This window comes from Myiozetetes cayanensis, unplaced genomic scaffold (genome assembly GCF_022539395.1).
Source record: "Myiozetetes cayanensis isolate MyiCay16 unplaced genomic scaffold, myiCay2020 scf3, whole genome shotgun sequence".
NCBI classification, from domain to species: domain Eukaryota; kingdom Metazoa; phylum Chordata; class Aves; order Passeriformes; family Tyrannidae; genus Myiozetetes; species Myiozetetes cayanensis.
In genome coordinates this window covers 69,236,499-69,252,575 of record NW_026087521.1, presented here as the reverse complement: position 1 = coordinate 69,252,575, position 16,077 = coordinate 69,236,499, and the positions used below count along the sequence as shown (strand labels likewise).

The 16,077-nt window shown below is 41.8% G+C and overlaps 1 protein-coding gene across 1 annotated transcript; it reads left to right on the top strand.

Annotated features, from left to right (window-relative positions):
• The first annotated feature begins 633 nt into the window (after positions 1 to 633).
• Positions 634 to 15,867, top strand: LOC126644915 (1-acylglycerol-3-phosphate O-acyltransferase Pnpla3-like). Its single transcript, XM_050324778.1, has 9 exons — positions 634 to 848; positions 6,111 to 6,343; positions 7,099 to 7,164; positions 9,206 to 9,415; positions 10,031 to 10,091; positions 12,084 to 12,299; positions 12,588 to 12,720; positions 13,546 to 13,662; positions 14,067 to 15,867. The coding sequence occupies exons 1-9, from the start codon at positions 662 to 664 to the stop codon at positions 14,356 to 14,358; spliced, it is 1,515 nt and encodes a 504-aa protein (XP_050180735.1). The 5' UTR covers positions 634 to 661; the 3' UTR covers positions 14,359 to 15,867.
• The last annotated feature ends 210 nt before the right edge of the window (positions 15,868 to 16,077 follow it).

Here is a 16,077-nt window from a genome sequence, read left to right as displayed (position 1 = left end):
ATCCCACCAATCCCATGGACCCACTGCTCCCCATCCCACCGACCCTAGGGACCCCCGAACCCTCCCCTCTTCCTCATCCCATCGACTCCAGGGACCTCTGGACCCCCTGCTCCCCATCCCAGTGACCCCCAGACCCCACTGCTTCCCATCCCACCGACCCTCGACCCGCGCTGCTCCCCATCCCCCGGACCCCACCGCTCCAGCCGTGCCGGGGGGGGCGGACGGGACGAGCCCCGCGCCCCGCGGGACCGCTTCGCCGGGGGCCGTGAGCATCCAGGCGGCCCCGCAGGGTGGGAATGCGGGCACAGGCGGGGCTGGGGGACCGATGGCACCGCGGTGTCCCAGAGCTCCGGGGGTCGCTGGGTGCGGGTCCCCCCCCCCGTTGTGGGGCGCGGGAGCGCGCCCTGCGCTGAGCCGGGCCGGGCGGGGCGTGGCCTCATTTGCATGCCGCGCTTGGATTGGCTGGGGCGCCTTGGGCCACCCGGCGGCGGCTCGGGATTGGCTGCGGCGCGGGCCGGCGGCGGGGGCGCGGCCGCGGGTAACGCGCGGGGCGCCGCCGGGAGCGCGCGCAGTCGCCGGGCAGCGGCCGCCGCGCCCTGTCCGCAGTGTCTGTCCTCGTCCCGGCGCCCTCCGGCCGTGTCCCCGCGCCCCGCCGGCCACCATGCTGGACCGCGAGGGCGGCTGGAGCGTGTCCTTCGCCGGCTGCGGCTTCCTGGGCGTCTACCACATCGGCGCGGCCACCTGCCTGCAGGAGCGCGCCCCGCACGTCATCCGCGACGCGCGGCACATCTACGGCGCCTCCGCGGGCGCGCTCGCCGGGGCCGTGCTCGTCGGGGGAGGCTCGCTGGGTGAGGAGGGGGCTGTGCGGGGCCGGGGGGTGGCAGGGGCGGTGGGAGCGGTCCCGGGGTCGGGGAGGGCCGGGCTTAGCTAGGCTGGGCTGGACCGCTTGACTGCGCTGCCCGTCCGTTCCATGCGGAGCTGGCTCCGAGTCTCCCGTTTCTCGTGTTCTGCCCCTAAAAAGGAGCGTGCTCCCTTCGGTGGAATTAAATCCGGACGCGGTACGCGGCGCAAGGAATGGTCTTGGGCGATGCTTGATCCTTAGTCCCAAGTCTCGTGTAGCAGAGCGGTCGGAATTCCCTCCCCTCTCCTGCCGCCAGGTGTAGGGCAGGGGGATGTTTGTGTGTCCCTGGATCTTCGGGTGTGTGTTTGCCGGTCCCTAGCCCCCGGTGCGTGGTGGTGCGTGTCCATCCCTGGACCCCCATGTGTAGGGCAGGGGATGAGGGGGTGCATGTCCATCCCTGGACCCGCAGGTGCAGGACAGCGGAGTGTGGGTGTCCCTCGCCCCCAGGTCTGTGGTTTTGTGTCCCTCACCTCCCCCCAGGAGCTCCTGCGCCCCCCGGGGCGGTCCCAGCCGCTTTTCCCACCCCCGTGCAAAGTGCGGGGATGAAAAGCCAGGTAAGCGGGAGGGGAGGCAGCTGAGCCCAACACCCGTCCCAGGCAAGCCGGCCCAGCCTGTCCCGGGCTGTAAACAGAGTGTTTGCGCTGCGTTAGGAAATCGAGCCTCTCTCCGCTATCACCTTTGCACGTGGAGGGTCGGGTTGGCTTTATCTTGCTTCCTCCAAAGCTGCTCCTTTCTTGGGGTAAGGCTCAGAGAGTTAAGGTCAGGGCTTAGGTTAGCTTTAACATGCTTTTCCTCTCTAATCTGGGCCCAGTGTATGTTGCAAAGGTCGCTCAGGTGTGCGATTAGGAACGGTGGATTGATTAAAATCACTGATTTTAATTGTCTTTTAAATAAGAGTTAATCTTGTTTTGTGTTTATACTGGGTGCAAGATGCGGGTTTGCAACTACATATAATCCATCTTGTGAAACAAGTGGCTGTTTTCCAGCAGTAGGAGAAGTATACCTTTTATTGATTATATATATTTACTATATATATATAATAATAATATATATATGTTCCTCTTGAATATGTATGTATTATGTGCATTTATGCTATCATATATTTGTTATACATGTTTATAAATACTATAAATGTTATATAGCTACTGTTAGAATACATTTACCTATTCAGGGCTCATGAGAACCCAAACACGCATTTATGTAGTGAATTAGACATTAAAGCCAGCTTGATACAAGCTGTGCAAATATCAAGGTGTTTATTGTAGTAGCTGGAGTGCAGTTTAAAAATTTGTATGAAATACCTGCAAAATGGCTTTCTTCTTAAACTCAAGAAATCCACCCAGTAAAAGCTTGTCAAGGTCATGACTTAACAGTCTTTTTGCTAGTGGTGCCTTTGACCGGTTTAGAACTAGGAGGTCTCGTAAATTAAGATTTCATCTTGCTTAGAGGATGAGGAGAACAGTAAGTATTTATTTTGACTAAACCAAACAGAAGTTCTCTGTGGGTGCACGAGGGTAATGCTGTGAAATGCTTGTTGTCCCTGCTGCTTAACCACTGAGCCCTAGCACATAGGCTTAATTTCTTCAAAGCTTTAGCAGGAAACTTGTGCTACTTAAATTTCTTAATTTAATTTTGCTGTAATTTCCTGACACAGCACACTTATTATGAGGCTAATACCGTGTTTTCCCCCAATAGCTGTTTATTTTTAGAACATACCCAGTTCTAAGCCTTGTCACTGTAAATGATTTAAGAAGGAAGCTGCTTTAAATATTTGAAGGGCTCTTAAGCACAGAAAATGTATATTGTTTACCTGACAGTATGAGTTAGTAACAGCTTTTAAATCTTCCAGCATTTTAATCACTGAGAGTTGGAGACTTCAAGTTGCTGCTTTGTCTGTCCCCTCTCATACACCAGCTGAGATTTTTGCTTTCCTCTAACTAACAGAATATCTTACATGTGTGTGATCACTGTCCAAGGTAGAGGATTTCATGGGCAAATGTATTTCTTCTGGAAATTTAAAAAAAAAGAAAAAAAAAAAGCATTACTTAGGAATGTTGGAAGACAATTCAAAGCCAACCACATCCTAAAATCTGTTAATCATTGTAAATTGATAAAATTTAGGAAGGTATTCCCATGCTAATTCTGAGTTTTCAGTTGTAGTTCTCTGTGAGCTTGTGAAAGCAGAGGGTTGTAAATAAGCTCTAAAGAAGCAGTATGTGTAATAATAATATGATGTATTTAATGAGTTTTTATTGTGCACCTCCCTTACTCTGATACACTTTGATGTGCAGTATTTGTTGTCCCTGCAGTTCCAGATGTAAGTAAGTCCTCTGTGTTTTCCCAGTTGCATTTTACTGTGGGAAGACAGAGCCAAAATCTCCTCAGAGATGAGCAGCAGAGGGATGAGAGGCAGCAGGCACGAGCTGGAACATGGTGAATTCAGAGGAGGCGTAAGGAAAAGACAATTACCATGAGGCTTGTAAAATAATGGAAGTTTTTGGGACCTCCATCCTTGGACTTGACTGGACCCAGCCCTGAATTAGTCAGTTTGTTGGTGCCCACGAAGTGAGTGTGTATTTGTGAACGAGGGTTGTGGCTAAAATTGAAGAGCATATTTTAAATAAAGGGTTTTCTTTTTGCTCGATGTTACCTGCTGGATAGGCAAACAGTCTGTGGAGTTTCAAATTTCAATCAAAGTAACAATTAGCCATAGAATGGAAAAAACAAAGTGTGCTTTTCCAGACTGACAGAGTGCTTTCCTTCGTTGTATTGGGGCGAGGTTGGGAAGCTTAGAGGTGACTGCTTTTGAGGATGAAGAACATCCCAGGCAGTTCCAAACTGGAATGGTTAAGTGGCACTCCTCTTGTTAGATATCTCCCATGGATGTCCTGGAGAATCTGGTGTTTTGAAAGTGCTGTGATCATCCATTCTAGTGGGACACTAAAGAGAACAGGTTTGCTGGAGGCTGCAAATACAACGTCAGGTTTTACTCTGTGGGAAACAAATAAATAGTTACATAGCAGTTAAAAGTAGGAATATAGAAATATAACTAGAAACAGTTCACATTTAATAGGAACACTAATTTCTTTAGCTCTCCCATGTTTCAAAAATAAAACAGGTATACCAAGGTCTGGCTTGAGCTCTAGCCCTTGGTCCTTATTGGAGAAGGTCCTATTTTGGAATACACCAGTGTGTGTTCCCATGTTAATTCATTATATTCTGTTGTAATGTAACTATATTTTAGTCCTGTTGAGGAAAGAAGGCAGAAGGACAAGAAGTTGGAATACTTTGAAACTAATAAACAACTTTTTAAATTTTTGGTGTTTTAATATCACATACTGTCTTGCTTTGGAGCTCTTCTTGTTTTTGAAATAGGTTCCAATAATCAAAATTTATAATTTTTCGCCTTATTTTTTCTCACTATAGACTCCTTCAAGTGTAGAAATTCTTATGCACGGAGGAGATGGGTAAACTGCTAAATCAAATTTCATTTTGATGGGTAGTTGTCATCTGAGAAGAAGCTGAAATGAGAGGAATTCAAACCAAAATTGTTAGAGGTCACCAGTTTTGCTGCCCTTTAAAGGGTGTTCATAGTGTGAGCTGATACTTTTTTTACAGTGAGAGATAAATAATGACAATACAAGGTTAATAGAGGGCACTGGTTTAGTTATTTTTTCTGCAGAAATACAGCTGCAGTGCAAATCAGTGAAGATGTTCTCATGCTTCAAACTTAAATAGTACCTTGAGCTTCAATGTGACAGGATGATGTCCAGAAGAACAGTGTCAGGACCTGGCAGAGAAGTGACAACATGCATATTTATTTGTTTGCTCTTGGTCTGTATTTTAGAACAAACAATTTACCAAAGTTTTAAAAAAGTGTCCTTATTTTGCAAAAGGCAATTACTACATGTGCTCCAAGGCTGCTCTTCCTGGCCAGAGTTCTGGTAGTTCAGTATCTCCTGTAAAATGCCTCATTCCTTTCTTTAGGAAGTTTTGGAAGGTTGAGCGTTGCTAAATTAAAAAGTAAAAAAGAGGTGGTAACTTATATCTGAATGCGTGAAAATTAGAACTGTCCAAATCCTGCTTTTGGAAACAGCTTCAGTTGTCAGGCTGGGACTTGAGCAACTGTTTTGTGGGTGAGCAAAAATAAACACACATTTGGCCATGAACAGTGAGCTGTGTGTGAATTGTTTGCTGTCTTCTGGGATGGGGTCAGTGGATTTGTGGCCCAAGGCTTTGATCTGGGAGAACGGAATGAAAAAAGTCACGGTGGTAAAAATGGAATGTTGTCTGATACCTCAGAGTTTTTCAGAGATACTCTGTTGAACGTAGACTTCTGGTTATGAATGATCAGTGTTTAGATGCTGCTATTTGAGAGGGGAAAAAATAACATTGTAGGAAGATAATGCTGGAAATTCATCAGAACTCAGAGGCTTAAGCAGAGTTGTCTCCAGGGCAGTGCTCACGTTTAACCTGATAAATTGAATCCAGTCTATTATAATAAAATATATAAGTTCTGAAAGTATTTTTAGGTGACCTTGTAGCCTATCACTCAGGGTGATAACCTGGTACTTTGATCTTCTTCCCCACCCCTTTTCTTCTACCAAGTTGACAAACTTATTGGGCAATTTCCTCAAAGTGTGCCCTGGAGAAATGTGATATTATAAGTTCAGACAAAACACTGCAGGTGGGTGAGCTGCTGTTCCTCCTGTGACTCAGTGTCAAGGTGAGTTTAGTGTTCTTCAGGAACAGTCATGTGTTCTGGAGTGGTTTGATCTGTTTCTTCACCAGACATCCTGTGGAGATTAAATCCGTGCATCAGATCCTGGAGGGTTTTATGGATGTTGCATATGGAATATGACCATACACGTGTGCTTATCCTTGGTTTTCTTTAAAGAATGTGCTTCTGGAATGAGTAATGCCTAGTGGAAGCTTCTTATGTGGGTGTTTTACACTTAGAATCTACATCTAGATAACTTAGTCTTCACCAAGAGTTCTTTTTGAAAACCTCAAGTGATTTATTTTTTTTTCCTCTCAGAAGACTCCTAAACTCTCTTAGTTATTTTATCCATTAGAAAGCTCCTGAATTTTCATTCTAGCAATCAGAGAGATAAGGTGGAGCTCTAGACCTGCTTTTATTAGTCCCAAGTGTGGGTTTTGTTTTCTTGGCATATCTTCTGTTCTTAAAGTAAATGCATTTTCTTTTCAGCTCAAGCCTGTGCAGATGTTCTGGCATTGGCCAAAGAAGCCAGAAAGCGAAATCTTGGTCCTCTCCATCCTTCCTTTAATGTGATAAAGATAATTAGAGATGGGCTGATGAGGAATCTTCCAGAGAACACTCACCAGTTGTCGTCGGGCAGACTCTGCATCTCACTAACCAGAGTATCAGATGGCAAAAATGCACTGATATCCAATTTTAACTCTAAAGAAGAAGTTATCCAGGTATGTTTATTTCTGGCAACTTGTAGAAGTTTCTGTAATCTTAATCTAAATTTAACACCATCTGTTGGATTTCCACTTGAAACATTTTAGGATGTTTTGTGACTTGGATGGTATTTTAAAGAGGAATTCAGGCTCTCTTACACTAAATTCACATATTAGTTTCCCCAGTCCACGTGAACTGTTTTACTGAAAAAGGTGTGAGGGATCAATCATAGAAGTGATAAATGCCTTTAAAGTGCATTGCATCTAATGGAACTATATCCTGAGTGAATAAGCATTTTTTTAAGTCATTCTTACAAAATAAATGATCAAAAAACAGTCAAAAATTGCTTTTTAAAACTCTTAATATCTATTACAAATGTGATCTATATATCTATAGATGTATCTGTTAATATGAGCCCAGGACATGGATATTTATGCTCCCAGTTATTACTTTGATCACTCAGGTAGTGTATAACTTGAGTGAATGATCATAAACTTTTCCTTGCTAATTACTATTTCCAGAAATGGTCTTTTAGTGAGTCTTTTTTTTTTAACATGGAATATGGTTACATTCTAAAAAAGATGTGGAATACCCTCATCCTGTTTAAAATAATACTTAGTCTCGGGTTTTTCCCCAATTCTTAATCAAGTGTTCTTGCTGGGGATATTTTTTTTTTTTGGTTGCTTGGTTGTTTTTGCTAATATCTAAAAAAGTATTGATGTCAGCAGGTGAACAGTTAACCTTTAATTTATGTGGTCTTATTTTCTTACAGGCTTTAATCTGTAGTTCATTTGTCCCTATTTATTGTGGCCTCATTCCACCGTCGTTTAGAGGTGTGGTAAGTCTCTGCTGTTAAGATCTAAAAGTAGTTCTGGATATTCTGAAGATGTTCAGACCGTCTTGTTTCGGTTATCCTACCGTAAAATAAATACCTTCATCAGAGATTTTAGTCCTGTAGCTGTAACAACTTCCTCAAAAACCAAAGAAACACTGAATATGTGGAGTATCTGTTAATACATTTCAACACACACGTGCTGCTTCTCTCTGCCCCACCAAAGATGCATTAATTAAAAGAAGAGGTTATTATAAGATAACAAGTATTTAACTTATAGATAAATATTTATTGAAGGAAGTGCTGCTCTTTCACCCACAAAATTGATATGAAAGCCTATATTTTGTTTGAAAAACAAAATCTTGCAAGGTAGTTTATTGTATATCTGCATGATCTGGCTGTGGGTAGATCTGCCTTACAACTGGATTAAACTTCTGTGTTCAGTGAGGTGTAAACAAAGCTTTTTAGTGTCTTCTGGCATTTGTGTTCAGTGTAAGGAAGTTTGCTTTTCAGAGGTAAAATGTCAGTAGATTGGTATGTTCTGTTACTTCCCAGGATCTGCTGGTTGCAAACCTTTAAATACTTTATAGACATATTGGACTTTTCTGAAATCCCCTGTTAAGGAAACCAGAACTGCAGTAAAATCAGAATGGTTTGCTGTAGGTGCTTTAATTACAGTCTGAAAGCAGAGGTGGATTTCAAATCAAGGCAGTGACATTCAGTTGCTTTCCCTCCAACTTTGGTCTCCTTATCCAAGGAGATGGGAGGAGAGAAGGAAAACTTTAAACATCTTTAACAGTGGTTGGTTACAGGCTGCTCTCAAGGCAGCTTGGAAGTACTAAAAGTTCAAGAACACACATGAAATGTATTTTCTTCCTCATGATGAAATTTAAGCAAAAGTGATTGAAATTGTATAGGAATGGGTTTTTTTGTTTTTATCTGTACTTCTAAACCTTATATGTCTCCTTAAACTCTTCCAGATTAAAGGTGTTATAAAAACAAGGAAGCTGGACTGAATCCAAGGTTTAGGTGGATCCAGGCTAATCTGGCTATTTAGTTCTGGTCACCAGACGACGATGTTATTTTAAAAGGCATAGTTCAGGGTACAAAACCAGACAAATAATGCTTTATTTGGGCTTATTTTGAGGAAAGGAAGGAAGCACCACATCCTTTTAATCTTTGCAATTGTTTTGATATGATTTTAATGCTTAGGAGGTATTTTTGGATGTAACTTGGTAAGAATAACACAGTTGCTTATGGTTGGCATGACTCTTACAGGCTTAAGGAGAGCAGAGTGTCAAGTATGTAAACTCTGTAGTGTCTTGCTGTTTGCTGGCTTGGCATTCCTGTGTGTATAGTTTAAAACAAAAGACATTAGGGATTATAATGCTCAGTAGGTGTGTCTAATTCCCAGTTGTGAAGCTTTTTGAGTGTGAGCTGTTGAGCAAGTGGAAGGGTTGTCTTTAGCCACTGCAGCTGCTGCACTGTGCATTAGTTACCCCAAAACACAACTCTTTGCTTCTTGGATCTTAAAATGTCTCAGGAGGTGATGCACTAAAAACTACAGCAATGGGCAATTCAGTGCAGAGGAGACAAAAGCATAACCTGGCCCTTTCAGTCACAGCAGAACAGAGACCCACACCTGTTGGCAAGGTTTCTGAAGCAATGTCCGTTTTACTTGCAATTTCTTAATGTCCAAAAGTTTTTGATACTTTTATGTCAAATTCTGAGAGTAACTTTAAGCTGCTCATTCTAACTGAATGGTTACTGTGTTGGAACTGAGCTTTGGAGTGTGGAGCTGCTATTTTACTGGTGTTCTTCCCAGAGATGTGCCCTGGTAGCTCTTGGGTTGGTGCTCTGCTTTGAGGAAGAGAAGAACAGCTGTGCTGCTTCTCCCCTGCGTGCTGTGTAGCATTATGATCTTTAAAATGCACTTTCATAGCCATGCAGAAAATCCCAAACAGAATACCTGTGGAACTACAGGTAGGAATGTTTTTTTAGGACTTGCCAGCCTTTTGAGACTTGTTATGTCTGTTGGTTTTTGCAGCGCTATGTGGATGGAGGGATCAGTGACAATTTACCTCACTACGAGTGCAAGAACACCATCACTGTGTCCCCTTTCGCTGGGGAGTGTGACATCTGCCCCAAGGGGAAGTCTGCCAACTTCCATGAGATGAATGTGACCAACACCAGCATCCAGTTCAGTCTGGGGAACCTTTATCGTTTAACACAAGCCCTGTTTCCACCAGAGCCCAAGGTAAGTCACTCCCTAAATGTAGTTCATCAAGGTACAGGAATCTTAGCATTCCATCTACTCACCTAAACTTCTCTGGTGACATTTCTCTTCTTGTTTCTATTTTCATTCATGTGTTGCCTCCATTTCTCCTTGGTTTTAGTCTCTTAGACTCAAAATGCTTGTCCTGTGATCGGCTTTCGGTGTTTATTTGGGAATTACCACAGGGTTCTGTCAGGAAATCAACACTGGTGAATTATTAGCTGTTAGTTTGTAGTCCTTTCATGTTTACCTGCTAACTGGGTGCTTCAGAACTCTGAAGAATTTCTAAAGGTTCATGGTTTTGTGAAGTTCTCAGTTAATACTTGTTGCAGGCAAGTTGCCTTTAAACTTTTAAGTGCCATGAGTTGCAGATCTGATGAGGGAAATGCTCTTCAGTTGCTGTTGTGGAAGTTGAAAAAATGAAAACAAACCTTCTAAGTGGCTTGGGATAAGCTTAAGCTACAGCAGAGAAGTAATTTTTCTGACTGCTCTTCTTACAAGAGTGAAAAGCCACTTCCATCCACCTTCCATTCTTGAAACTGTTGATCTCGAGCTGAAACTCCTTTTATTTGCCTGACTCATTTACTCTGTTTGCAGGTGCTTGGAGAGATCTGTGAGCAGGGATATTTGGATGCTCTTAAGTTCTTGAAAGAGAATGGTATGTTAAACTTGTAGATAATTATTAATGATAGTCTTAACCTGAGTTTAAAAAACAAAAACAACAACAAAAAACCCTAAACAAAAATCCACCAAACAAACAAAAGGGATCAGGGGTTTGTGTGTGGCTGAGAAGGGACTAGGCCTTTGAGGCTTTAGAAGGGATCATGGTAAGTTTATTTCTTGTAGAAACCACAACTGTGGCAACTTCTCACCTGAGGTAAGTTGTGTTGCCACACAGAAATTGAACTTTTGGGGTTTGTCAAATTTTGTGACGTGAACGTTAAGTAATTAAGAAATTACCAAGGAATTCCAATTCTAGGCAAATCATATTATTAGTTACCTTTGTGTTAATTGTGAAGGATGGGAATAGGCTACTGCTTCCCACTCCTGTGAAATTTGCTGTTATCCAAGTGAATTCCTGCTAGTTCAGAACTGGGAGCTCTCTAATAACAACATAAATTCAGTCACAGGAAAATCCTTAGTCTGTATCGTGAAAGACTTCAGAAGACTTGTAATGGAGCAGTTGTTGAGACCCTGATAAGTTTAGGAAGAAGAATTGAAAGTTGCTCTACTCCTAGAATTCTATTAACATGTTTTATATTAATAATATAAATTAATATATATTTTATGTATTAATATATTTAATTTATATTAATAATAGAATAATAAGCTTTGCATGCTTTGAGACAAACAAGTTAAAAACAGTAACCACGTGTTAAATATGATTAGTCCCTGTAGTCTTTGGGTGCAGGAGCAAATTGGTACTGGGTCAGATAGAGGAATAATGGGGATGAAAATGGGATGTTTGCACTACTACAGTAATATTATTTAATATTTAATGAGAGTCCTGCTTTCTACCTTTTACCAGGTGATTAAAAGCACAAGCTCCACAAAGAGTCTGTAATTTGTGGTTGCCCGTGCTGAGATGGTTCTTGTTGCTGCCCTGCACCCACAGGTTTCCTGTGGGCATATTTCCACCTATATCTGACACTAATATCTGACATTCCTTGCTGTTTTTCCTTGGTCTCTTTGCCCCACTGCTGTCCTCCTTTTCACACTCCTAATCCTGTGATCAACTTTGTTTTTGTTCTGTCACAGGTTTGTTTTGCATCGAGCTTAATCAGTGATAATTATAACCTTTCCAAGGTCATTCATTATGCTTCTCCTTTCTTGTTATTTCAACTGTAGGAATTAATTTTTTCCCCCATCTGGGACACTTCAAATAATTTTTTTTTTTTTTTGCTAAATTCACTGTATATTCTTTTGACATGTCTTTTGGTAGTACTTGTAAGTAGGATACAGGTTCTGTTGTATGTAGGCATGGATCCTACTCAAATTTGGTGGTCTTTTTACCTATATAATTTTGTAATGTTTTTCTGGAAATAGAGTATAAATACCCTTCTTGTATTTTCCACTTAGTACTCATTATCTAGTGCTTATTTCTGAGGTAATTATCGGTGCTATTTCTTAATTGGCACCAGTTTTGCAATACAACCGGTGTTGATTTAGATCTGTGCTTTGGATATACCTGGAAAACAATACTGTAACCTACTTGCTTTCCTTTTCAACCCTGTTACAGCAACGCCTCAAAGTACCCACGTGATACCTGCCATGTCAAATTTCCCAAATACCTGATGTGGTTTAGGTATTCCCTTTCAAATACATGTTAAATCAGTTCTCCTCCTCTCCTTTAAATCTTTTACTTTCTTGCAGGAGAACAACTTTGGTGAATGACTGTATGTTTGCAGTGCAGTTCCAGTTAGCTGTTGACTCTCTTCCTTTTCTTTAGAACCTGTTTTTAAAGTAAGACCTTAAACCTTCAAAAGAATTTTAATCACACACCAGAGTGAGTTAAACATTTGTGGGATGTATTTGGTGTTGGGTGGACAATGGTCCCTCGGGATAGGTCTTTGTGCGGACACAAAGGTGCTGTTCAGGAGCTCTGGAGACCAGTGGATCAATCCTAAGTGGAAGCTCTTGGCTCTTTCAGGTATCTTGAATGACTCAATTTATATCCACTTGTCCTTCACAAAAAGAAATCCTCCTGAGGCTGCACAACACCCCGACCTTGTGAAGAAAAGAAAACTGGCAGAAAATAACGGGGTAGAAACTCTGAAAATGGAAGTGCTTAATGACCAGCTAAAGCCCAGCCCGTGGCCTTTGGAGAAGAGCATATTTGAGAGTCTGCCTCCCCGACTTCGGAAAGGTCTGTGCTTCAGGCTGTTCCCTGCAACTTTGAGTGGCAAACGTTGATTTTTATTATTTTTAAATTAATTCTTAGACTTACTGCTTAAAAGCTCTGGGTAATACCATTTTTTAAAGTAGCACAGAGGAGGTTTATGGTAACAATGCCCTGAATTAATTCTTTTGTTTTCTATCTGAGCCTTGTTCAGTAACACTTGATAACATTAACTGAAGATTGCATAACCTTGAGAAAGTTGCTTAAACTGCTTTCAAAAAGTCTAACATCTTTCCCAAACTCATTATTTTTAAGCACTGCAGGAAGCTTGTAAGGAACAGAATGGATTCTATGCTCAGTTCTCCAAACTCTTCCCAATGAGGGTGATATCCTACCTGATGCTGCCATACACACTCCCAGTGGAGTCTGCTTACTCCGTTGCTTTACGGTAAGGAATTCCTCAGGAACTCCATCCAGGTAGTTCACGTCCTCCTTTATGAAGTCAGGACTGAAATCCAGTGTCTACTCACCATATAAATTCTCTTACCAGTTTTGTGTAGGTTCACACTGGAAGTTGTGCTCTTGAAACAGGGCTTGATTTGTTTTTCAGTTTTTCAGTTTTGGTAAAGGAGAAATGCTAAATGAATGCACTGTGAACCCTAAGCCTGAGAGAACTGCAGTCCTTTAGCAGCAGATGTCATCTTCAGAAAATAATTGAAAAAATCAGATGTTCTGTAAATGAAACCACATAGAACTCCAGTGAAGTGTTCTGGTTTTGTGCCACTTGATTTGGTGCTTTTGCGCCATTTTTGGTGGATGGGGAAGCCAGATTTTTCCACAGATTTTTGTAAGGCTTTCCTCCTTGTCCCACTCTGATCTGACTGACTTGTTTTAAGGGTGGCATAAGGAAAAAAAAATACATTTGTAAGATACTGTTCTGGTTTTGCCCTCTCTTTATCCTTCCCTTGTGCTTTTCTTTTGTTCTTCCTTCCTCTTCCACTGACCAGAAAGTTCCCTCCACACAGGAGGAGGACTTGGAGACAGGAATATTGGTCAGGCCCTCAGGAGGTGCAGTGAAGGAAAGACAGGAGTGGGCTAGAGGGGAATTCAGGGACCTTGGGAAGAAATGGGGACATTGGTGGGGAGTTAACTCTGGGGAGAACGGAAGCTGTGTTGGATGGTGGGACGTGGGACGTAAAAATAAAACGCAGATCAGATCTACTGCTTGTAAAAAATGTATTTTGATTTGGGATTTTTTGGCCCTTTTTTGTAGGTTAGTAAACTGGTTTCCTGACATGCCTGCTGATGTTCGATGGATGCAAGAGCAGCTCTGTCGGATTGCTGGGACAGTTTATTCCCAGGCTAAAAGCAAACTGTTCTGGGCATCCAGGTGAAGTGCCAAGTTTCTTTCTTACAAAAAGATGTCATGTTTTTTTCTCAAGGGTAACACAAAAAGAGCTCTCACCGCTTCAAATCTGTTTTCTGGTGCTTCTTGGGAGTCTGGACAGGAAACACTGTAGGAGTTAAAAAGTAAATAAGGAGGACAGTCTTGTAAGATGGTTGGGAAGGATTAAAATAAGACACATGATGGAAAATTTTTAGGAACCTCTATTTTTGTGGAAGAGAAACCTCGACTTAATTGTCTTCTCTTACCAAGCGGGGGTGAGATTTGGCCTTTCAGACTTCTTATTTCTGTTGAACTTTGCAGCACTGTGTGTGTGGGAATGGGTGACAACCTCACTGTGAATCTGAGAATCCCACCGCTGTTGCACTCTTTTCTTTCTCTTTACCCAGGAAAGACGATTGTGCATCACTGAGGAAATGTTCAAGTGTCCCATCCACTGTGGAGTTTCGTTCCTCGTACTGCCACCTTAAAATGCCTCACTCTACCTCACACATTGAGAGCTGGCTCTGGGAATCTTCCTGCTTCCTTCACTCAGCTATGAAAAATCCCTCTGCTGAAATACAGGAGCATTCAGACCTAAAGTCCTATCCCAGTTTCCTCCCAAATCCTGATGAGTCTGCGCTGGACATAGATGTTGACTCTTCCTCAGAGACGAGTTTCCAAACTGCTCCAGAGTATTGATTTGGAAGCAGATTCCACACTTTCTAAAATTCCAATTTGGCAGAGAAATTTAAAACCCTGAAGGACTGAAGGTCACTTTGTTTATTGCCAATAAGTCTTGGAAAATTACTTGTTTACAGCTTCCTGACAAATCTGCCTTGGGAATTTTACTGTTTTAAGGATTATAAAAACAGTGGCTGCTATACTAAGTGACAGATTATAATTCTGTTGAAGCACCAGCTCAATCAACCGTAGTAAGACTTGTAGTTTAACAGTGTCTCTCTGGAAATAATTTTTTTTTTAAATTTACTTTCAGCATAAAAATGTAAATCCTGTCAACAGATTGTTAAACGAGCATCGACAGCAAAACCTTTTTAAAGATACAATTGTTTATTGTGTGTTAGGATTACTTTTATAGCACTTAAATGAAATTGGGACTTTTACTGCATTTAAAGGGAAACCCACCAATTTTTAGTGGCCTCCAGTGCCCGTTTGCCTTATGTTTAAAGATACTGTTGTGTTTGTGGAAAGTTGTCTGCACGAGATGCTGTAGGAACAGTGTTACTCTAAGTTGTGGTGTGTATTTCGCAGTTCTTTTCCTCTGTGTTTCTTTCCCTCTTCAAATAATTCAAGGGAAAAAAGACACCAGAAATGGGGCACGTTCCCCTGACGTGTAAACAGGTACAGGTTGTGATTTCAGGGGACTTTTTCTGAATAGAAAGGTTTGATACTTGACTAAGTATTGCAAAGTAGGTAAAGTAGTGGCTGTGATGAGTAGCAAACAGTAAATAGAGAAGGTGTTAAACTTTACAGAAGATGTTAACAAAAATCACCGTATAGCACGTGGTGAGTGCTGTTTAGGTCGTCTCTAATCATTCTCAGTATTTTTCCCTCCCAACTTCAGAGATTTTTCTTTTCTTTCTTTCACTTCCCCCTTGCCATAGGAGGGAGGAAAAAAGGTTGTCCCCCCTGTCCCGGTGAGGTGTAACCCAAAGGAAGTTTTCCAGGACTTTTGGAAGCAGCAATTGTGTAAGACCTAGTAGAAGTATCAATATCCAGGGAGCTGTGCAAAGGTTCCAGAGCCTCAGCTCTGATTTCCTTAAGCTTGAAGTGCTACCTTTTACAGAATTAAGATGGATTTGGGGCTGGTGAGGAGCAGGGGAGGACTTGCTGGGTTGTCCATTTCCATACTCCAGAAATCTGGTGCTATTCTACTTCAACTTTTCTGTTCCTTTCTGGTGTGGTCGTGTCTTCAAACTTGCAAGAGAAGTTGGGAGTGTTCCTCTAACTACAGTTAAAATGTGCAAGATCTGTTTTATATCGTCTCCATTTGTAATTTTAAACTTTGTAAAACAAAATTATAGGATGTTCTGCAAAACATAGTTTACCAGAATGTGTAAGAATTTAATGGTCTGTGTGTTGGAATAGTTCTATTAACTATGTTTAAATCAACCTTCACCACTTTTTCTGTTGGGCACAGCTCAAGTTTTGTCTCCTTTTTCTAAAATAAAACCACAGTTTCTTCTGTTACCTTGTTTCCTAAGCTTTCTTGAGTATAATTCACAATTTAAATCAGAATGTGTTTGTTTCATTGGAATGTTCATGATAGTTCTGAGGTGTCTTATTTTAAGGGAACTACACTGGAGTTTGAGAGGTGCTTGTTCATTCTCTAACTGGACCAACATCAGCTTAATTTAAAGTCTTTGTTTGTTTTGCAGTCCATTAGTTTACAAATAGCTT